Below are 24,477 nucleotides of genomic sequence, written 5' to 3' on the forward strand. Positions count from 1 at the left end.
TAGTCAGCCTTTGAAACATCCCTTTTTATTAAAAAAAAAACCAAAAACATCCCCTTTAAGGATTTTGTTGTGAAACATAATATTTTCTCCACGTTTGAAACCACAAAAAGTTAATAATATTATTAAAATGCATAGCAATATTGTTATTTAAAAAATCTTGCTGAGTTGGCTTTTGCGTAGGTCCGTCAGTCTGTCGTAACGTGGCGGCGCTGCGCTCGTGTGTGCCGCAGGAGTGGCCTGAACTGTCAGTTTATGTAGTTTTCTGTGATAAGAATTACTGTGAAATTATAGAATAGCTTACTAATTAATAAAAAATAGCACGATGTCCGCGTCTGGTGAATTCGGTAATCCCTTGCGCAAGTTTAAATTGGTTTTTCTTGGTGAACAGAGCGGTAAGTCAAGGCAATTGACCATCCAGTCGTACATTTTTAATACATAGTTTTTGAATTTACGACACGTATATAGATTCGTCTAGACTTTATCGAATTACTGACCTACATTTCGTTGGTTTTTGATATAGTTTTTGTATAAACAGTGATGAAGATTTGTAGACATTAGGCTGAGGCATTATGTAGGTTACTCATACTTTGAAGAGGCTTGTATTCGATCTTCTCACGAAGCCTCAGTATTCGTCATTAATTGGATTGTATTGTATAGGTGTAATTAGAAAGTGGATTGAACGGGAACTTATGTTTTTCAGTGGGAAAAACATCACTCATCACAAGGTTCATGTATGATAGTTTCGACAATACTTACCAGGTGAGTCATGATTTATTCGATGCTTCTACATTAAATATTGTTAACAAGCACTTTTCTTCACACGAAACATTATAAAGTCACATTATTAAATATTTTTTCGTAGAAGTATTTTCTAATGAAATAAGTAAATTCAAAATGTCATCTGATAAGAAAAGTCAAGTAATTGTTGTAACAGTAATATTCTAAAATATGTTTTTATGATGATTGACTTGATAAATTTGTTTAATGGGATGCAATTAATGGCTATGCTTTAACTCATATAGTATAGCAAATAAAAACTGAAATTGTAGAAATATTTTTAGTACATTTGTAAGTTGCATAAATGCATCTATATGCATTTATGTAGTACCTATGTACTATCGATAATTTTTGTCCACACTTTTTTAGAACATAATATAGACTGTTATTTTATACAATTGCATGTAATTAATCTATACAATTTTCATGTAAACATTTATGATACATAAAAATGACATAATATTTCAATTATTAATCATAATTGGATATAATAACATATTGATAAAAAGTAATTTGTGTGATTCAGCAGACCTCCTATTGATGAAATAGATTAAAGATTTTAGGTCTAGTATGTGTAAGCATCTCAATTAGCCTATTAATAACATAGTTAACACACAACTTGATAAGTTGTTGCATACATAATTACTCCTTATAACTTAAATTATGACACTTGCTCTATTACAAATTTCTTAAATATCGTGAAAAATGCTGTTTAAAAAAAAGTTTTTTATGTCATCCTTTCTCTGTATTCCTGGTGGGTTATTATTATTAACCATTTTTGTACATAGTATAAAACTTATGTCGCTTTCTCTGTTTTTAAATAGATAGAGTGATTCACGACGAAGGTTTTTATCTACAATCTGTTAAACTACTCCAAATTTAATATGTGCAAAGCTGCTGGCAAACAATAGTGAAATATAAATTTTTCGTTTTATAAAAAAAATTGATATGTAATAACAATGTGTAATAAAACATTTGTTATTCCAAACAGGCAACAATTGGCATAGACTTCCTGTCGAAAACAATGTACCTAGAGGACCGTACAGTGAGACTGCAACTGTGGGACACAGCGGGCCAGGAGCGATTCCGCTCGCTCATACCTTCTTACATTAGAGATTCAACAGTTGCCGTTGTAGTATATGACATTACCAGTAAGTGTATTGAATATTTTTATTTTATATAATTTTCTGTTTTTTTTTGTGGTAATTTGATAGTATAATAATAGTGTTGAGCTGAAGAGGTTTTATATTGCGTTAATCTTAGGATCTGCTGGACGATTTCAAAAATTCTTTTACCATTGAATATGTGCATTATCCCAGAGTTCTATAGATTATACTATACAGGACTGCTAGTATGATATGAAAGGGCATGGTGGAAACCGGCAAGTCTTTGAAGTGTAATGTAATAAATATATTGTTTGAGTTTTTGAGTTAAACAGAATAGATCAGGGTAACATGTACATGTTGTTCCTTTTCAATTAATTTATAGTGTAATTATATAAACTCAATAAGATTTTTGGTTATAATTCTGTTTATGATTTAATTGCTCTTTAAAAGACTCTAATGTTGACTCATTGTCTTAATAAGGTATATATTATAAAGTAATGCTTTTTATACTAAGTCAATAACAAAAAAAAACATTTTTTTGTGTGACATTTATATGAAGTCTATTAACCGTCATGAAATAGGTTAATCACTTCTCTGTAAAGGGTTAATGATGTTAGAACTTAGCTTTATTGTCTATGTAGACCTAGGTTTAAGACTAACCTATAAAGGGTGACCTGATTGTTTTATATCTTTGGCAAACTGAAAACTGTACTGTAAAAAATCTAGCACTGTCTTGAGACGAAATTGTTAGATTTATTTTTTAACTGACATTGCCTGAAACGAAGGAGGTTCCCAATTTGACTGTATTTTTTTTTGTGTTGTTTTATTCGTAACTCTGTGGGTTTCCAGCCAATCGAAGTGATTTATTTGGTGTTTTCATAGAAAATTGTTGTCATACTTAACCCATTGCAATGAAATTTGGTACGTACGATAGCTGACAAACTGGAATAACATATAGGCAAGTTTTTATCTCGTTACTCCTACGGGATACGGACTTACGCGGATAAAACCGCAGGGCGCAGCTAGTATACTATAACAAGAGAGCTACGAAATTGTGTCTTGGAAAAACGAAATTTCCTAGATTCTCTTGATTGAAGTGAACTTAATTTTGTATCGATTATTGTTAGTGAACAATGAAAAGTATAAGCCGCTTCGCAGTGTAAGATCAATACTTATACAAAGTCGGACATTATATTCGTCAAATCGGTGGTCTAAGGTTATAAACAATGCTTTTTCGATGAATGAATGCAACAAAGAGGTGGCAAATCCAATTATTTCAGCGTAAATAATTGATTACTATAGAGCTACCGCATTGTGAAAGATTACGCAGAAAATTGGGAGCAATGCTCGTTCGGTTTGCTATTGATAGTCGAAATTAGAACAATGATAAAATGAGGAATACATAATGAAATCCGGAACTGGCTACAGTGGAAAACATTAGATATTATCAAAACAGAGTGTCGGTTATGGGACGTGATTTACATAACATTTGTAATTTTTAAAATTACATTCAAAAAACAGCGTATCTTTCGCAATCTGAATAATAAATTACTTAAACGCAGTGTATATGCCTCGTAAAACTTTGGCCTGGACGTTTCAACCAATTCGATTGTAATTTGTCGGAGAAATTATTGGTATTAAAAAAAAAAATAAAAAAAAATCTATTTGTCAGTTTAGTTATTACTGCGAATAATAAAAGCCACACACATCCTAGAATGTTAGAAATATTAAATTAGTACGAGGAAGGAGCAAAAATTTTGCTCCTTACTTAGGTATATTATTTACTTGTGAAATCTTAATGGTTATATTGCTGATATTTATTTATTACAACTCTTTTTTTATTTCTCCTGAAAATTATTTTCTATTAATTAGCTGCGAAAAGCGGTTATTAATTCTATATATAATAAATGTCTGTGCTTTGCTTGACTATATTTCGTATATGGTTAAATAACAAAACCTGTTAGCTCAGCAGGTAACGTAACGTCATTTAGCCAAGATCACAGAAGTATGAGTCATATTCAAAATAAACACCAGGCGCGGTCAACCTACGTTTTTGTGTATAAATGGTTATAAAAAATTATCTAACACTAAACTCATCAAAATGTTTAAAAGTGAATGTGTTTTACTATTTCTCCTATTCAAATTGTTTATTAACTTCTAACAGAGAATGAAAACAATTTTGAATTTGTAGTATGTATTAATAACAATATATTGTACACTTACATATAGGTGGAGGTGACCTATACTTAAGTAAGTGTACAATATGCATAGATGGTATTAACGGAAGAAATTTCTGTATGTATGTGCCCTTTTAAAAAATCTTTATTTGTACAATAAGTACAACTTGGTGCGTCTTACTATAAAACCTAAAAGCAACATCGTAAATTGTGTACCTCAAAGAGTTGAAACACAGTAAATATTAATTATGGGAACAAAAGTCGGCGAATTTAGCACAGCGCTACGTCGACAGTTATATAAACGAACCTTATATTGTCCATTGGACCGGTTTAGAAGGTCTTTGAACCTACATGTAGTAAGTGGATAGCGATACCCCTGTAAATTGGTTTTCAAAAGATAACTGTGAAGTATTTTTAAATAAGGCACACGTTTTATAAAGATTAGGTGTGGATGAAGGTCTTATCTCGTAAACTGCTATCCAGAGCGGGATGCGCATCCGGCAAGCCCACGAAACTCGTGATCTGTTGCGTATCTTAAATTATCGTATTTGTAAGCGTATGTAAACATTTTTTATTACAGGCAATATGCATCTTTACAATATTTTTAAAAGTTGTATTATATTTTTCGTCTTATACGCCGATTCTATATTCTCAGAGGCTTTAGAGAAAAATCTGCATGGCATCACATTATATGGAAAATGCTCAACAATCGTTGTCATCATATTCAGTGCCAATCGTTGGTCTACTAGATCTAATCAATTCGGTAACTTCTGTGGGTGTTGTCTATGGTATTAGCATCAATGCAAAATAACCAAGTATAAGATAATAAGCCGATCGCCAGGGCTTCACACTCAACCATTCTATCTAATATTAAACTAACTAATTCTATCTAATTCTTGAACATGTTTTCAAATATTGATATTCTGGCACAATGGTTGATGGTGGAGACGACCACAGCCTTGAAATTCATTGTGGTATTCAGCAAGCATGCAATGCCTTCACACGAGTTCTATGAGACAGACGCCGGAAAATAAGGCTTCGGACACATATTGACATAGCGAGACATCAGTAGGAGGAGCGTCTCTTCAGTACTCCTTTTTGGTATAGAAGTTTGCACGCTGACGGATGTTCAATGCAAAAATCTGGAAGTATTTGAGATGTGGGCTGTCGAGACGCTTTAAGCGTATCTTAAACACCGTGCTAACTACGATAAAAAAAATATAAAAGACCCAGCGAATTGGGTACAGCCCAAGCCCAGCTTATATAAATAATCTAAAAATTAAATAGCTTCACCCAGACAGTTTTAGGCAGACGTATGCCTTTGTCTTGTATAATATTGATCCATTCTCCTTTACGACTAAAAGAGGCCAGACAACATTTATAAATCAAATACAGTGATGAAATATTTGTTATACTGCATAAATATGTTATATTATCCGGAGTATGTACTATTATATATAACAATAATAAGTATTTTATTAATGCGAAGTAAAAAATATTTTGTAAGAATGTGTGGATTTTATGTTTCACGCAAAATCCACTGAACGGATTTTGATGATACTTGACAGTGTTGTACCAGAATAACTCAAGCTATAGACACTAATACACTTCGCCCGCGGGTTCGACCGTGGATGAAACCAAGCGGCATAGCTAGTTCACCAAAAAACTTTAATATCGATAACCCAGCCTATTCGGAGAAATGAAACGTCAATTATTTGATGTTATTGTTATAGTTTTTTATTTAAGAAAACACAAACAAAATAATTTCCTAAAAATTTACTATAATAATATATTATACGCACATAAAATATGTACTATCCAAATATATTACATTTGCTGTTAGCCACTTATTTTACAATCACGTAACATGACCCGCTATGCATTTTGGGTTTGAACAATGTAATCGTCGTTATAGTTTCATTTCACAATGAGATACACTCTCACTATTCTGAAATATATTCAAGTGTACGTTAAGATAATGTAGGTTTATCTAGTTTAATAGTTTTGTGTTATTAAATATATATATAATTAGTTCTAGGTCGAATGTCGTAGCCCCAAGTGTGTTCTGAAGTACTTTACCGTGTCAAGGTATACTTTTATGATCTGTTTAATGGGAATTTAAAAGATATTGTATAAATTTAAATAACCAAATTAAAGTGAAGAATAGTGAAGAGAAAACGTCGCGATGCGCTAGTGACCTTATTTCAAAAACAGTTAAAAAATACCCGTATTTTTCAACTGTTTATTGCAAATAAATAGACGTAGATGGAAGATTTTTTATGTTATCCGGACAACTAAGATGATGGTAAGCGATCACCATCGCCCATGAGTATTTGCAGAGGTTAGTGCCCCTCCCAATGCGCTGCCCGCTTTTAATGTGTAAGGGTTAAGGAAAGGATAGGCGACGGGAAAGCATTATTTTTATGACTTTATCTTATCATCCTGATTAAGATCGCCAGGATTAAAACATTTCCCTTGCTTTGTATACATCTTGTATCTGTGTATATTTGACAATTTAGTTGATTCGTCATTGAAGCGTGTTTTTTAGTTAAATGATATCTGTATAAAGACATATATTATGTAGAATAGTTTTTAATGCGCGCTCAGAGTGCATTGTATTTTCTATTCGTACATTTAGGTCATGCTAGAGTATTGAAACATTTTTATGGTGTACTTCTTTATGCTATTTGTGTGCTTGACGATGACAGTATACCTACTAAATATCAACGGTTGTGTTTATTATAGTTTCATAAAGACAACCAATTCAATCAAGGTCTGCATGTGTCAAAACTGAAAGCGAATTGCATTAAATATCTTAACCGAATTCAATCGGGATGGAAATCGAATTTAACTGAAACCAGTAAAAAGCTAGACTCAAGGCTAAAAGCTAGTAATCCCTACCGTTTCATACCACGAGTGTCGTAACGAATGAAAATAATTACAAGTGCAAAAAACGCGGGAATTGAACTGAAAATTCGATTTCTGAATTCGGTTGCATGACACGTCTGTTGCTGAAAGTGGGCCGATGGCCTCAGGTGGAGAGCGTAATGCCTGCTCGTACATCTATCTGTATAGATAACGTGAAATTCCGTATGGATTTTCAACTGGAGCTTATTTATTTTTTACACTGGGCTGCAGACGCCCGGGAAGCCTCAATCTTGATATTGCTTAGGTGTAAAATCCGGAAATAGGACAGGAAATATAACGTCAATAGAATTTGTATATGTTGGTTTTAAAATAAGATCTGGTTAATAATACATAAATAAGGTCATTCATCATCATCATCATCAGCCGATATATATTGCCATTGCTGGGACACATGCCTCCTATGAGAGTTTAAATATGATCATTGATATGATCAATCTGTTATATGTGATCAAATTTGTTACGCGTGTTAAAAAAATGCAGTTATTGAATCCATACAGCACTGTTTCGATTAGTTACCTGCTACCTAGGTTTTAATAAAAATAATATTTTTAAAAACGAAGCGAAAACGTTGAAATCTCGTATCGATAAACAAGTTTTTTTTTAATCATCTTCATCTAGAGAAATCGATAGAGGTGTTCTCAATTTTAGAATACCTATCGATTCTAGAATCTAGATGGAAGAAATATAATTTTAATTCTAACCGTAGAATAAATGACCGTTCGGCCTCACAACACTACGGAAATTGAACTACAAATAACGGGTCTCAGCGTAGCGTAATCGCAATTATATTAAGTAACGTGATTTTTTTTTTCCATTTTATCTCATTAAGCGGCATTTTGTGCATTCTATCAAACTTTCTCATACGAAGCGTGATACGCTAACATACACTCTGCCTAGACGAGATTAGAGGTCACATTGCAATGTCGGCTTAGAGGTTAACCTTCATTGTTCGGACAGAATAAATATTTGGCACAAACTCACCCTGAACCTTGACGCAGTAATACGATTGATTGTGGATATATAATATGTATTTTGTTTGGAAAACTTTCTAGTGTGTTTGGGCTTAACTTAGAACATATATATATATATATATATACAGCTTCTCTTTTATTTTTATTAGATACATTAGAACTTACTGTAGAGACATTTCCTAAAAAAATTGTGTTCGCTTACCAATATAAAGCTGAAGAGTTTGTTTGTTTGTTTGAACGCACTAATCACAAGAACTACTCGTCTGATTTGAAAAATTCGTTTATTGTTAGATAGCCCATATATTGAGGAAGGTTATATAATATATATATACCATGGGTGCAGCCGCGGCCGACCGCTAGTGAGTTATAAAGTGTATGTCATGATGTCTTGTCTTGTCTTATAATATATTTCAATATTTAAAAGCCTTACAGGCAAGATTCGTGCAACTCGTGATAGGGCGGGGCGTGACTATGCAATCACCAGAGCAGTCACTAATTCAAACCCCCATTAATAAAAGCTGTACACATCCTCTATGTGCCTAACTAAACAGTATTGTGACGGTAAAGAAGTTGAAATATGTACAATGAAGTTCATTAAAAAACAAGACATTTACCATTTGAATAAAAATAACTAAGTATTCACGTAGTATATGATCGTTTATGTAATATTTTTGCGGTTTAAAGAGTTAACTGTGGTTAATCGCAATAAATTTTTAGTACGAGTTTTTAGTACAATACGTTATTGCGGTTTGCATTGACGATTACATGTTTAAAGCATATTTTTAATCGAAGAGTTTTCTCTTTGTTAAGTAGTCTATTATTAAATGATATAAAAATCTGCCCACCATTAACTTATATATTTTTTTTACTGTACTGAAATAGTGAGCACAGCGGTTAGCTACTTTAGGTGTTTCTAAACACTTCAAATTATCTAAAAACTGTTAATTGTTTTTCCAACAGCCAAGAAAATATTACTCATAAACGATTTTATTGCATTATAATAGCTGTATACATTATATTTAAATACAATTTCATTTATAGGTCACAGCCTCACCGGTATCATGTTAAAACATAACTCGTAATCTACATAGCAAATGGTATGGAATACAGCTTTACGAGCAATTAAAGGATTTTATCGTTTCTCCGACGAACGTCTTATCGAACGAGTATCGGTATAGATGAATACTTCTTTCTTCTTGTAATACTTCGTTCTTTGAGGATAACGTGTATGCAGTTTCAAACATCTGTTCCTTGTTCTCTATTTGAATTTCGATTTGTTGTTCTTTTCTTTTTTCATAAATCCTGTTTAAAAAAATGTAAAGAGGACATAGCTGGAAATAAAAAGTAACACCATTGATGGAACTCGAGTCCAACAAGCCGTAGTCTGCAGTGTATATGGCAATGTACAATACAAATAATACCTCTAAATATTTAAAAATTTTAATATACTTTATTGTATCACTCGTCACTACGACTAAAAAGTAAAAGAGTATTGACTTATTATAGTACCGTATGCACTATTACATAACGCAATTGCAGTTTATTTATTGAATACTTCTAAAATGTTTTATTATCTAAGTTATATTTTTATAAAAAGGGCAATATTTTCAGCCAGCTTGTTATAGGATGCTCGTGTCGGAGCTAGGGTTGTCAATTATAATAATAATTTTCATAACATTTATTAATGAAAAAATAAGATAAAATGTCCTTTATAGTATAGACTTGAAGTATCTGTCTATTATAAAGGTCGGCTACGGAAAAATTATCTGATTAATCATTAATAGTTTTCGAAGAAAAAAGGTATTCAAAGAATAAATGTAACTTATTTCACGAACGAAATGAGATAACAATACGTGTAGCTACTACGATTTTATATTTTAAATAACACCACATTGGCAATCCTAGCCGCAGCAATGGTCTCGTAAAATATTTTTCATTTCAACCTCCCGAGGCGAGGGATTTATTTGTGATATAACTTCCACAAATACGATGGAAGCCGCCGACTTCAAATATCCTACGGACTCGGTGAAATACATTCTTAACTTTGTATACTTAAATGGGAATTAATAAGCATTAATTAAAATATGATCCATGAAAGGAAAAATTAATATGAAAATAAGGTTAGCCTTCTGGAATAAGGTATTAGAGTAAAAATCCGGTAAATGCTATTTTGAATGAGGTAAAGTGTTGCTAGTAAAATGTCTTTTTTTCGCCCCAGTTTGTTTATCAGTGGGCATGAGAGCTTGACGGTCTATGATTGTGTTTATATTTAAATTTAGAATTTGAATATTTTCATAAGTAATACGCATATATATTTTTTTCAAACTTAAGATCCATTTAAGATAGCCACATATGAATAATAAGTAAATTAATTATTTGAATTAATATTTATGGATAAGATAGAAGTTTCGTTTCCGAGTTATCTTTAAAATACGAAGTAAAACGCAAAAAGAGAAACCTGAAACATTTTGTACATAATATGACAGACATTATTTTGTAATGTATGGGTTAACAATTGCTCAATAAAGATGACTTTTTTTGCTTAAATTAAACTCTACGACTAAGTATGCATTTTATTTCTTTGCAATTTGGTACATTACACAAGGTACCACCTTTGATGGTTATCAAATCAGCATCATCAGCAGATAAAAAACAATTTTGTGGCAGATAATAAAGTTTGTCTAATATGTAGAAATTGCTTGTATGTTTTGTCTTATCCATTTTTATAAGAAAAGGAAGAGTTTATAAATTTGCCTGCATATTTTTTTGGCTCGATCGAATCGATTTTGATGATTCTCTTTTCATTTGAATGGTGTTTCTCCCGTGTGGTCCCATTTAAATGTTAGTCTAGTTTTCTTAAACGAGTATTAGTATATTTTTTGTAAAAAATAATTATTTTGTAATAATGTTGCATTCATTCATTCATTCATTCATTCATTCAAACATCACAATTCCAGATGCGAATTCATTCCACCAAACGTCGAAGTGGATCGACGACGTGCGCACGGAGCGAGGCTCCGACGTCATCATCATGCTGGTCGGCAACAAGACAGACCTGTCGGACAAGCGGCAGGTCTCCACGGAGGAGGGCGACAGGAAGGCGAAGGAGCTCAACGTGATGTTCATTGAGACCAGCGCCAAGGCCGGCTATAATGTTAAACAGGTGAGCAGAGGACTCTGGCGTAGCCCACCTGGGACCGATGCAACATGCGCTCTTTTGATGATAGGTTTCCTTGCCGAAAGGGTTGAACGAGGCTCGATTATTAAAACTTCGCTGTCTCTCCGTCTGTCACTGTTTCGAATTTCTTCATGTTTGGAACAAATTGGCGCTTCAAATAATTCGTTACCAAGGCCCATTCCTAGAAGGCCCTGGGTATGAGTTGCGTGCATGCGTTATTCGCCACTTAAAGCAAAGAAAGGGTCCTAAGTGGTAGTGGGGTGAACGAAGTTCCTGGATACTTTTTGGTTTTGGCTGTAGCTGAGTTTTTTGAACCAAATACCTCTGTATGTAGAATTCGTATAAGTTTTCGAAATAAGTTGATGGTTAAATTAAAAAAATCCAAAGCGATTGCATTAAATAGTAATTTTCACCAAACAAAACATGTGGATTTAAATTGTAAATAATATAAAAGGTGCTGAAAGACTTCTGATCCTATTTTATAAAAAAATACGGTTACTGTTGTACTACTTGTTTTGAATGCTACAAAATAATCACTAAATTAAATTCAAATTTCTAATTCCAAAACTTGGTCTAACCATACAATGTACCTTTTAAATTCCAGTTATTCCGACGGGTAGCAGCCGCCCTTCCCGGAATGGATTCAGCTGAAAGCAAGCCTCCCGAAGACAGTATCCTTTTTCTAATATTGTCCGTTACGATTTCACATTCTCATATTATCTGCCATCCCAGTACCACACACATACACACGTCACGCACACACGCACATTCGACACGTATATGCAACGCACACACGTACAGTATATTATGCTATTGTTGAAATAACGGCTAATGATGGTAACTAATGCGATTTTTAGTGGTGATTTTTTGTGTGAGATTAGCTACGGGCGTGATGATTTTTTTAATTTATATTATTAATCTTTAATTTATACATAGTTTTGGGTAATGATTAATGGTGATTGCTCAATTGTTAACACTTCTTTTGTTCAGTTGAGGGTTATTTACTTGGTTATGGATACTTATTGGTTTTAATTTGCCGCCATATTGGATTGCACGTGACGTCATTGATATGGATTCGCGGAATGGTGTTACCATCTGAATTGCATGTAACCAAACGGTTTATTGGCTCATCAATTGAATTTTAAACTGATCAGAAGCTGTTTCGTCTGTTTCATTCTTATGTTATACCGCTTGAGTGAGAAAGAGACAAAACACTGATTAGTTTTATAATCAAATATTGATTAATTTTTGTATCAAAAAATAAAAAATTTAAAAAAAGAAATGTGAAGAGTGAACGTGAGCCAATTTTATAACTGTTATTTATTCGAAACATCAAAAACTTCATTCCCTTACTGCCAATGTGTAATGAAAAAGCAATAGGTAGCTAATTTCACACGCGGCCGGTGATATAGTGTTGCGGTCCGGATCTGTTTGTGATTTGTGTCGGTGGTGGTATAGCGGGCCGAACGGTGTAAGTAACATTAACATTACTAATTCTGTGCCTTCATTTCTGTTACGTTTGTGGAATGTTCGCTTCGATTGTAGCTTGCATGATCGTATACATATATTTTTATATGGTGCTTGCTATTCATTTAAAGGTTTGTGGTGTTGGTAAGGAAATAATCAGTTTTGACTATGAAACTAAACCTTCAAATGATCAGTTTTAGACCAAAATTAGTGGGGTGAATCCCATGAAGTCTTACGTAAACAGCTTTAAAAAAAAATCATAAAAATCGGTTCACCCAGAAAAAAAGTAAGGTAACAAACACAGAATAGATAGAACACAGAAAAAAAAACGTTTCGACTGTATAACTTCCTTCATTCTTTCAAGTCAGTTGAAAAATGAGAACGTAAGAGCAGAGACAAGCATTTATAGAGCTCGAATCTACTGATTATTATATTAAATTTGGGCAGATTGGTAAAACATGTGGCACTAACGTTTTAGAATGAAATACAACTAGATAGATAGAACTTATTCTCGAGTTTATTTTCTGAAATCGAATTTTTGTTCTTTATACAATGGTTTAGTTTATTGCATATTCCATTGAATACATTGTCTATGACACAAAGTCTTAACAATATGTTTAAATACTCTTTTAAATAATACCAATACAGCATTCGCTCGTGTATAATGTTTTGATGACGTTTAATTGAAGGGGTTGCTCATTTACACTGCATCTTATGAAAAAAATTGTCATAGATTGCCATTATCTATCTATACTAATGTATGAAGCTGAAGACTTTGTTTGTTTGTTTGACCCTGCTAATCTCAAGTACTGAATCGATATAGTCTATAAATGTATCACGGGCGAGACGAGGTGGATCGCTAGTAATAAAATAAGTTTTAGTTATATATGCTTTAGTATTTGTCATTAATGCATGTTCACTAACAACTTTATGTGCTTTATTTATTTATGTTACTCTATTTCACTTGCACAACACACTTTGCATTCATATATCTAGAATCTAGATATTAGAAGTATTTAAGTTTTATTTAATTTTATTCTTTAAATACAATACACTTAGTGTGAAAAGACGGATTGTGTTCTATACGTATATGTGAGTGAGACACAAACGCCGTCGTTAGATTATTTTCTAATTACTTTTCTAAGACAATAGTAGTTTTTATTAACGTTCAATAGTTTCTGCACGCACTAGTGTGTACTGGATCTTTCTTATATTTTTATTGTCTTGGTTGCGATGTGAAATATAAAAGGTGTCGCGTTAAAAAAAATAAAGTGAATTGATTTACTTTCTGTATAACTGAACACATATTCCAAAATAACGGATACAGAATATTTAATTCAATAATAGTTTAAATTTCGGATACACGTGGTTCTTTTGATTTTTATACGTCACCTCTTATATTTCACGCTGTTGTACTCTCTTAGTCTCTTTCTTTTTTTTATTTTCCTTAATATTAAATGTAACAGTGCACGAGGTGATACTGCGACAAGCGCCCGGAGACAGCAAGGAGCCGGACGGCGGATGCGCGTGTTAATGTTTCCCGCCAAATTGTATGTTCCATTTTGAGGTTATAATGACGCGTATGCATGAGGCGCTATGGGACAACCGTCAAGTGTCAACTGTCATCTGTTATATATGTAGTCTATGCTCGTGGGCAAAGGACTTGGTGCATTCAGCCCAATTCGTTTACGTCAATTATGCGTTTCACGGTGTTGTCGTGTATGCTAAATTATTATTACACCTATATTAATGTGCAATTATGCAACGATTGTTATCTAACGCTATGTCGCTCTAATTTTATTTTGGCAGCTAAACCACTGTATGTGAACATTTATTTTTACTACAATTTATATCAAAATTTTATTGTATGATTTATGACATAAGGAGTTAGTCAATTCTGCAGATAAAAGATAATTTATTTTGAAATTTCAAATTTTTAGGAAGCAATAACATCAATAAAGTTAGTGCGGCGTTGTATTTAGTGATGCTGTGCTTTTGTGTCTATCGGCCTGAGTGATATTAGATGTAAATTAGTTTACAAACTTTTTAAGTGACTGACAACTGTTTTCCACAGACAAATTATAATTTTTTATTTACACTATTGTAATTAAAAACAACATATTAATTATTTATATATATAGTTTATTACAATTTATTACAATTGCTTGTATAATTTATGACCTTCTTTTTATTTTAATCTCACTTGAGATATGCCGTTGGTATGCATTGAAATTTACTAGTACTCTGTAAAACAGTTGCCAATACCGCTTAGGTGATAAGTTTTGACGTATTCGCGTACACAAAAGCACGTATTTGACGCACGGATCGCTTTCGTGTGTACGGTTGTCGCGATTTCTGTTTAAGTCTATAAGACTGACAATTATCGAAAGGACCTTCTATTATTATGCATACTCTTTACTTTGGGTTCGTTCTTTCGGAACCGAGTTTATAAATCGATTATTATGAATAATTTACTATTTTTCGTTATTTTGTTATGGCTTATAAAAATGATAACAAAATAAAATATGCGCTTCACCGATTATGCCATATTTTTTATGAATTTGACACGTTCCTTTCTGATTTCCAGGGCAATAAATTCAGCAATAGACATCTTAAAATCTAGAATTATTTGCTCGACGTTTACGCAGATGGATGTGTAGACGTAAAACGCAGTTAAAATTAACAAAAACACATTTAGTAAAACAATTCACCCGCGATCTAATATTCCATTCAATCATATAAGAATTTTAATTCTGACTATTATTATTTATGAAATATGTATAATCAAAGTAAACCATTCACAGCTATATCACGTTTCCGTTCCGTAAGTACGAAATGAAAATATTGTAATGTCTAAATTGTAGTTTGTATTTAGTTGATATATAGCGATTTCATACATTGTTCTGTATATAGCACGCTTCTGGGATCGTCGTGACGAAATGCTCAAATCATTTTACAGTTGACGCGTATCATTCGACAAATAATTAAATTTAGAGGTATTTCTTGTTGAATGCCTTTTTTATTTAAAAATATACCCACATATTATGTAAGGCTGCGTAGATCCCAAAGCTTATGTACATTAGTATTATTTATTTTAGCGGATAAGTGAGAAATCTTATGATTCTTGTAAACTAATTAATATTTTTATTTCGTGATTTATCGCGGCTAGCTTGTAATCTGGTTTATATAAAATTTTATATACGTCATCGTCATTCCAATATGCTTTTATAAAATAATGCACTTTATCCATAATTACTGTTGTTTTTAAAATGTTTTAAGTACTTAAATGTTTTATAAAAGCAAGGTAACTATAGTTTATTTTATTTACAGGATTGGCTATATGTTTTGTATATTTTTCTTTCGCTACATATTAATTTATGAATTTAATGAAGTCTCTTATGATATTTTGAAATAATCTGTAATCAAACGTTTTTTATTAAACCTTACATTTTTTCTTGCAATATTTATAAACGTATATTTATAAACGTATATTATAGCCTTCTGAAGTATTTTTTCAATATTAATATGGATTATTTTACAATCTTTTTTGTGCAGATTTGTTATTATTGTTGACAAAATATGTACCACATGCTCATAATGTAATAAATTTTTAACACCTATACTGCAGTTTCCTTTAATTTTTATCGCTGTAGGTACTAATCGATACAATATTAATAAAAAATGGTATAACGTTATAGACTTTTTAAATAATTAATAATTTTAAATCGATTTTTAATATGTTATCAATAAGACATATTTATTTATCCATTTTCAACAATATTGTTGTGAGAAACAACACATGTTAAAAGTGAACATTTTCATATTCTCTCATGTAACAAAACGTGTGATATGTCCTAAATAAATATATATCTATGCGTAACCTAAAACAAGACTCGCTTATTTATCAATTAACACATCATCGATGGTTCATTTCACAACAATAAATTGTTTGACATATTTTTTTACCACACACGGGGTGTTACCATGTGAGAAAATCGGTCGATCATTAATAGTTATGACTTTATCGCAGAACACGAATTTTGTGTTATTATCATTATGAAACGAAATCAATCTGGTTTCCTTTCAATCTTTGACACGAGAGTCACACGCTGACATGGATGCTACACTTTAAAACTGTATTGTATATTATATTACTTGTATACCTAAACGTGTTATTTATTGATTATGTAACATTTTTTTGTCTGTGTAATTTTTTTTTAATGTGTTATCTGTGCCCAATAATATCCATAACTCCGCCATTAGCTGTGGACCTGCAGACCCAGTCGCCGATGGGCTCGGAGCAGGAGGGCAACGAGAGCGGCTGCGTGTGTTGAGCAGCCGCGCCGCGCACCGCAGCATCTGTGCCACTTACGTTTTATATCTTTGTATGTGACGCTCCCCGCTTTGTGACCCGTTACTCACTTAGATTTCGAAACGCACAATTTTGCGTTCCCCCAATTGTAGTGTCGATGCAACGGACGAACCGCGGCGGTTTCACTCAAGGATTTCTTAATACTTTCAGTTTTCAAGCGACAGAATTGATCGTTTTAGTAGGAAATTCTTCGGTGTACACCTTATGCCGCTTCGATTTGTAGAATCATAAATGACGGATGCGAAATATACGAAATACGCTGCAACTGAAACGTGTGCCGCGGTTTATGATTCTATTCACGGTTTCAGGTTATGCCTTAAATTTTAGGCACAGTTGTGATTTCCAAACGCTTTGCGTTACATTGCTGCAAGAGTAAGCATTTATCGTACCTTTTGCATCGAAACAAGAAATCATAATCAAAACGATTGGAAGTTCGCAATTATCGACTGTCTATTTCGTTGTCTTATGTTTTAAACAGTATTATTTTTGTAGAGATGGCGCTGATTTTCATTTAGGTGGTTATTCGGAGACACAAGGGTTCGGTATCAGGCGGGGTAAGGTTGTGAAATGAATTTATGTATTGGACTGATTGTAAATGAATTTATGATATTGGCAGTTTATAATTGAGTTTCAATATGCATTATTTATTATACAGTTTGATTTTTCGCTCTTTCAATGTATGAATCTAAAAGCGAATCTTTAAAACTTCTTTGTCACATTTATAATGCTCATGTATACATTCGAATCGTTCACAAGGATTCTCCACCATTTTATGGCAAACAAAGCCGGCCTATAGATACGATTTTCTGATGCTCTATATCGCTTCTACGATGAGAGAAGGTGTACGCTTTTCGCCATCATCCATACAATGTAGAATACTAAAAATACGAATCACATACAAGTAATTCGTCTGCGTGTTGTATGAATCCGTAACAATTGGTTTACTAGATGCTGAACATGTATCTCAATGGATTTGTTATATAATTGTATTTGTGTAACTCAATGATTTATGACGCGACGAAAATAATTGTAATAATTAATGAAGCTTTCGGAGCTGCGGTATATGTGTCTTATTTTTAATGTTAATTATTATTTAAAACTACATCCTTGGCCCGCCTGATAGCACGGAGAACATCTTTGTAAATAGTTTGTTGTTTTATTTAAATTTTAATACATCAATCGCAACGATCTCTACAGAATACCTAAGACTTTTATATTATATCTAGTTAATTATTAGGCATTTCTTCTTCTAGATTTATATTTAAGCACAACTAGTTGGTTTATTTACTCTCGATACTTAGGGCAAAGCCGGTCATTTGTAGGTTTTCGATTTATATAAAAATCAAGTTAGCTCTCACTGCCGATATCAAATTTTTGAATTAATATGAATAGTGCCTAGTGCTGAGTCAATTTTTGAATGTATTCTCGTCGATAAGTATACACATTTCCAATATCTAGTCCCATGCTAGTTATTTACAACTGATTAAATCACTGGGGGTATAAATATATATACACACGTTATAAAAAAAAACCACGTGTAGGAACGACATTTACAAATATTTGTTCCTTACATGAGCGCAAACATTCGTACCTAGATTGTACGATGAAAACATTCTTAATTCAAAAACAGATAATGAGTCTGTGAAGATTTTTGACTAGTGCAATGATATAAGAGGTATTGTAATAATTCACGTAACAAAATAATTCTTCGATAATAAATTCAGAAATTGACTCGGTCGGTTCGTTAGTACGATTATTAGTAGAACCCACACAAGGTTGGAATACATTTTATAGTATTTTGTATGCAATTGTTAGTAAATTGTAACTTACGTTTGTGATCGCGCAACGTGCTTAGCTTTCATCAATAGTATATTGTTTTTCATGATAATTCAAAATTAGCATAATGTTCCGGATAATAAATGCATTTTAATTACACATGTGTGTTTTTTACCCCTTAATCCCTTTAAATAATGTTTATACTTATTCAGTTAGATAAAATTTAAAGGAAGATGGGCCATGGCATTTTTTTTTTTACTTTTTACCAATTTGTTAAAATACTAATCAAAACCAAATACTTTGAAGTCGGTTAATTAATGGGGAAGAATGAATGTAGCCTCATTGATTAAATCTTATCACAGATAAAAAAGAAATTGTGAATATCGATATATAAAGCCAAAAGCTAAGGCCTGCATGGAAATAAATCTGTTACTAAATCGACTATTAAATTATGAACGCTATTAAAGCTGATTATATATGAAGCTATTACTGAAGGGCATTGAAAAGAAAAATCATTTGATTAACTTGAATTAGTTTATTTACATTTTAAGTATCGCCAAGAATGAGAACAATTTATGGGAAGTTCAAAATTTAGTTGCTAATGGTAAAAACTTTATAAATTATCTACTGGTATATAAAGCGCTTAAACAATAAAATAAAACAGTTGATTAGTTTACATATAAATCTAAATTAAAAAATACCTTATTTCACTAGACATTATTTTTGGAAGCCTTAAATAAAAAATAGAGGTAACAGTCTTATTGTGAAGATATTATGTTGACAAACACACATTATACATATTTAAACTACTTTTCAGTCACAAGTTTATTACCACAAATAAAAATATAAATGTGGCAACACTACAGGTAAAGTGTAAAATGTAAAGCGTATTCTGCCAATAAAAATAGGAATTTAAATATTCCAAATTCAAACAAATTCACATTTACAGATCAAACGCCAACATAAATATAAGTATAGACTATAATATTAACAATTATTTTATAATAAAATATATTTAAAGTACTTAGTGACTATTTTATACCAGACTTTGGTACACATTGGTCTTATTTACTTATTTTAATAACCGTTTGTTAATATTGTTATTAATTATCACTGAATTTGAAAGCATGCAATCAGTAAGTCAGTGTATATACATAATAGTAGGAAATAATGTTTATCAATATGTCACTTGATGTCAAAGAAAATAAAATAATCTCTTAAGGACTTGTTAACAACTAGGTATTATGTGAATAGAGTAGGTTTGTATAATATAATTCTAAATGTATTGATTTCATTTGGTATATTTTTCTAATTCGTTGTAAAGGTATGCCTACTTAAAACCGAAATATTGTAGAACAATAATAATTATCACTAGATATCGTTAATTTTATAATACAGATTAAATATCAATCATGAAAGCTGTATACAATGAAATATTTTATGACAATGTCTTTTTATTTATTCAACAAACATTTTGTATACTTTAGTGTAAATATTTAATTTATATAAACTTCTAACAAGTCGTAAACATCAGATGACATGAGAAATTCTAATTAAGATTATGAAAATATGGCACAGCTTAAAAGTCAGAAATTACAATCTTACATAATATTTACAGTAAATGTTGTCATTTTATCCGTTGCATAACTACATTTTGGAAGTCTTAGTTATATCAGTTAGATAATCTTTGATTGCATTTGTTAACAAAAACGATTTATTTCAAGTTAACAAACAACACACAATTATTTTACTACAATCATAATATTTATTTAAATCATAAAATTTCAGTCGGAGGAATGCAACTACTATTGTATTTCAAATACATCATGCACTGAATAAAGAATACGTTATGTCGGTAATGACGATTCTAGTTATTGTAACCACTTGGAATTACCCGCTTAATTTTACTTCAAACTTTGACAGACAGAACGCCACAACCTGTCAATGTCACTGACACTTCACTAGTTTCTAGTCTGTACCCGTTAATTTTTTATACGGCAACAATTGCCCGTTTACACAACACTAAACGTCAAAAAGCAGCGCAATATTGTGCTGCGAGGCGCGCCGCTAGTAATGTTCCTGCGGGTGCATCGGCGCGCGGAAGTTGCGCGCGTGTTGCGTGTGCGTGAGTGTGTGCGCCGCGTGCTGCGCGTGTTGCGCGTGCGCCGCGTGTTGCGGTGCGTAGCTGCCGTACGCGCTGTCTTCGGAGGAGAGCGGCCCGCGACGAGTGCCCGAACTGTATACAGATTCTCTTCGCTCTTGCACAGCTGCGCCTGTGGATTTTCAATTAGGAATATATTTTCTGAACATCGCTTACAATCGTGTAGGAATATCAGGATAAAAATTTATCTATATGTTATTCCAGTTGACCAGCTATCTACGTAACAAATTTCATTCCAACCAGTTCAGCAGTTTTTGTGTGATAGAGCAACAAACACACACCCCCTTACAAACTTTCGCATTTATAATATTAGTAGGATAGGAAGTAGGATGATAAAAAATTTAACACCATCCTCTTAATTCTAAATTGGGCACAGGGGATAGCGAGATAATTTCAATGCATATGATAAAGCTCGTTACCGGCAGGTCCCGGGCGCACCCCGTTGGCGGCGCCGTAGGGCGGGTCGCGCTGCGCGTTGTGCGCGTTCTGGGTGACGGCCGTGTGTGGCCGCAGCAGCAGCGACTGCGCGCCCGCCAGCGCCGACACGCCGCCCGCCGCGCTGCTCTTACTGTACACTGATTGCGACCTGGGTGATAAAAAACGTTAAAGAAACCATGGTTTATTATGGTATTACATTTGTATTTTCGAATCGACGAGCACTTTTGACGTTTGTAAACGGTTTTCATTTAATGTAAATAGAAAAATATTTTTGGAGTTAGCGGAACTCTGAACGGAAGTAATTTGTTTTAGTGTTCGGTATAACCAGTATAAGATGACTGCGATTTTTGCGGATGTTGTTTGACGACAAAAGTGCTATCTGGTTGTTTTGTTATGGGTAATTGAAACTACACAAATAGAAACAATGTTACTACCTAATACAAACTAAAATTGTAATCGTGCACTAAACACCAATTATTTTTTTACGTCACTTCATGCAAAAAGCTAAGCTCTACTGTACTCATAATTTCTTAAGAAATTCAGATACCTTCTAAGTCCGTTAAAGAAGTTATATTGGCCTGAGGGTTCTAATCACTTATAGTATTATACTATCTGTGCTATTACTAATGATTCATTCATTTTATAATATTGAATACTCCTCATGAAATACAACAAATAATAGTACAAGTTAAGGTATATGCCCTACTAAATCGACTACAATATTTATTTTACACTAAGAAACACAAAAATGTTTACGTGGAAATATCTAACTATGTATAAAAAGAATGCTCTTTCATTGTCTTTAAACGCTATGTACCGGACTCTAAAAAAATTCTAGCCCTAATTTTTTTGACTGAAAAATCATGTCTACCTATCGTACAGTTCGCAAGCATCTAGCAATCGGATACGTTACGTGGCGCAGACGACATCAATAGTTACATTTGACATGAGGATCCATCAGACCTGTGCAGAGTGTGTCGCGCCGGCGGCGGCGAGCGGCAGTACAGCGACTTCGTCCCAGAGTACAGGGGCTCAGTGTTATCCGGTCGAGGGGCAGTCGCGGAGCAGTAGGTTGAGGCGTGGCGGTAGTGATGAGACGGGAACGCCGGCTTGTCCAATTCATCCAGATCCCTCGGCGAGGAGGCTCTCGAGTTGGTGTTGGCTCGTGGCTTCCTAGAGGCCCACTCGTGGAGGAGCGCGCTGGCGATGCCGCCGCCGAGCCCGCCCACCCAGCACACCCAGTGGCTGTCCCAGCGCGACAGCACGAAGGACGGGCCGAGTGACCGAGCTGGGTTTAGCGATGGCATCTGTGAATGTAGGATAAGATTAGTGTGGTGATTTGAATTTATTGAAGGCCAGAATGCACTTTATTTAATTCAATCGAATAAAGTGATGTTATAAATAACAAAATATTTAAATACATATTATGTCCTTGCCGTTTTTTTACTTTTTGTTTTAGTTTTTTATTATCTGCGGCATTTAGGTACTTAATGAGAAGAACCTTCCCTACTAAAGGTTTTTTTACTTATCAGTTGCTTTAGTAGTTATTACAACCACACAAATTTGCCATAAAGTAAATAAATGTTTAATAATTAAATATTTATAAAAGCATTTTTTGTTAGTAAGATATTGTTTGTTTTGACATTGAAGAGTTTGGCCCCTTCCATTTCCGAGAAAAACAAGTAATTTCGTTTATGACCAATTTATCTACTTAAATGTCATTATTACAAATACAATTGGTTGCTATCAACAAGTAATGAAAACCCACATCCTAAGAAAATTTCGCAATCAATATAGAAGGTTCTCGTGAGTAGGTATAAATTATTTCATTTCATTTAATATAAATATATGAACATGAATAGTTCCAGAATTTCCAGTAAGTGCTTCAGTTCTAGATTATAGGTAGATATACTATATGTATAGAGATTTAATATTATTTAGCAGAATATTCAGGGTCATCAATTGTAACTCAGGTTGCAACGAAAATAAAAGGAACATAAATTCCGTTTAGTTTCCAATTTAACATAAAAATTTCGTGTACCTATATAGGTACGCACACGCTTTAGATCTTGATTTAACAAAAGTTTGTCGTCAACAATTTTTCTTTAAAATTTCATTTCAATCGGTGTGGTTTAGCCGTGTTAGAGCACGAGACAGACAGACTGAATACTATATTCATGCGACTAGGCTATACCAATACGCTGACATTGGTGTTCGATAGTCATCCACAAAATATTTACAGCTTTCAGAGTGAAAAACGCACTCGACAGGGTAAAACGTGTCACATAAACTGGCAACACAATGGATGGAGTCTGTTGTCAGTACAAAATTCAAGAGATACGTGATTGAACAATAGTCAACGTTCGAACACACAATAGCCATTTAAGAGCACGCCATTTACGCCTTTATTCCAAGAGCATTTAGTATTATAACGTGATGCGAGTAAACCGCCCCAGTTGGGGGATTTTACGCAATTTTTTCACCTGTATTCAGGAGCGGAAACGAGTTAAAAAAACTATCTACATTGAAAGGGCCGCAATTACAACCACAATGGATACCTGCTATTCCTCTATATTTAAATCTCATCCAGGCTAACCGCAAGGTTTTATGAATTTCCTAAATAAAATATGAAATATTTTAAAATAACTGGGCATTTATCGCGGTTGCCAGATGTGCGAATATTGAGATATATTTCACTTGTCAATACAAGGAATGAGGAAAGACAGAGAATAAAAGCAAAAGAGAAATGGTAATAATAATTTATACAAAGAATCTATGTAGGTATGTATATTCGTATTTATATATTTATACATTATATTATATATATTTCACTGGTCAATACAAGTGAGGCATGAGGAAAGACAGAGAATAAAAGCAAAAGAGAAATGGTAATAATAATTTATACAAAGAATCTACGTAGGTATGTATATTTGTAGCTATATACAAAAATCTTAAAAAAATCACATTGATTTCCTTTGTGATACATTAGCAATAATTGCGTGTTACATTTTTTAGATTGCGATGCAGAAATGCCACATCTCATAAAGATATAAGCAGGTATCAATAAATCACGTTAAAAGCGAAATTTACGGGCACATCTTGTATCCATTGTTAACCATTGCAAAA

At 33.1% G+C, this 24,477-nt stretch overlaps 2 protein-coding genes across 4 annotated transcripts in view; one reads left to right on the forward strand and one right to left on the reverse strand.

The window, feature by feature from the left end:
• Positions 1-165: 165 nt before the first annotated feature.
• Positions 166-17,423, forward strand: LOC119838761 (ras-related protein Rab6). Of its 2 annotated transcripts, none has more exons than XM_038364860.1 (6): positions 166-392; positions 701-759; positions 1,769-1,928; positions 10,917-11,122; positions 11,742-11,808; positions 16,868-17,423. In XM_038364860.1, exons 1-6 carry the CDS (start codon positions 323-325, stop codon positions 16,936-16,938), a joined length of 633 nt encoding a protein of 210 aa, XP_038220788.1. In that variant the 5' UTR covers positions 166-322; the 3' UTR covers positions 16,939-17,423. The 2 variants fall into 2 exon arrangements, with proteins under 2 accessions (XP_038220788.1, XP_038220789.1); XM_038364861.1 differs by lacking the exon at positions 16,868-17,423 and adding an exon at positions 14,071-14,754 and having other exon boundaries at positions 168-392.
• Positions 17,424-20,520: 3,097 nt separating this feature from the next.
• LOC119838836 (neurogenic protein big brain) overlaps positions 20,521-24,477 on the reverse strand; it is a 61,028-nt gene continuing 57,071 nt past the window's right edge. The window contains exons 4-6 of one of the 2 annotated variants that reach the window (XM_038364962.1): positions 22,291-22,658; positions 21,333-21,499; positions 20,521-21,025 (exon numbers count right to left, since the gene is read on the reverse strand). In XM_038364962.1, the coding sequence (XP_038220890.1) occupies positions 20,820-21,025; positions 21,333-21,499; positions 22,291-22,658 (741 nt within the window). In that variant the 3' untranslated portion in view covers positions 20,521-20,819. The remainder of the gene's footprint in view (positions 21,026-21,332; positions 21,500-22,290; positions 22,659-24,477) is intronic. The other variant, XM_038364963.1, reaches the window with a different exon arrangement.

The sequence above is a fragment of the Zerene cesonia genome, unplaced genomic scaffold, assembly GCF_012273895.1.
Source record: "Zerene cesonia ecotype Mississippi unplaced genomic scaffold, Zerene_cesonia_1.1 Zces_u005, whole genome shotgun sequence".
NCBI lineage: Eukaryota > Metazoa > Arthropoda > Insecta > Lepidoptera > Pieridae > Zerene > Zerene cesonia.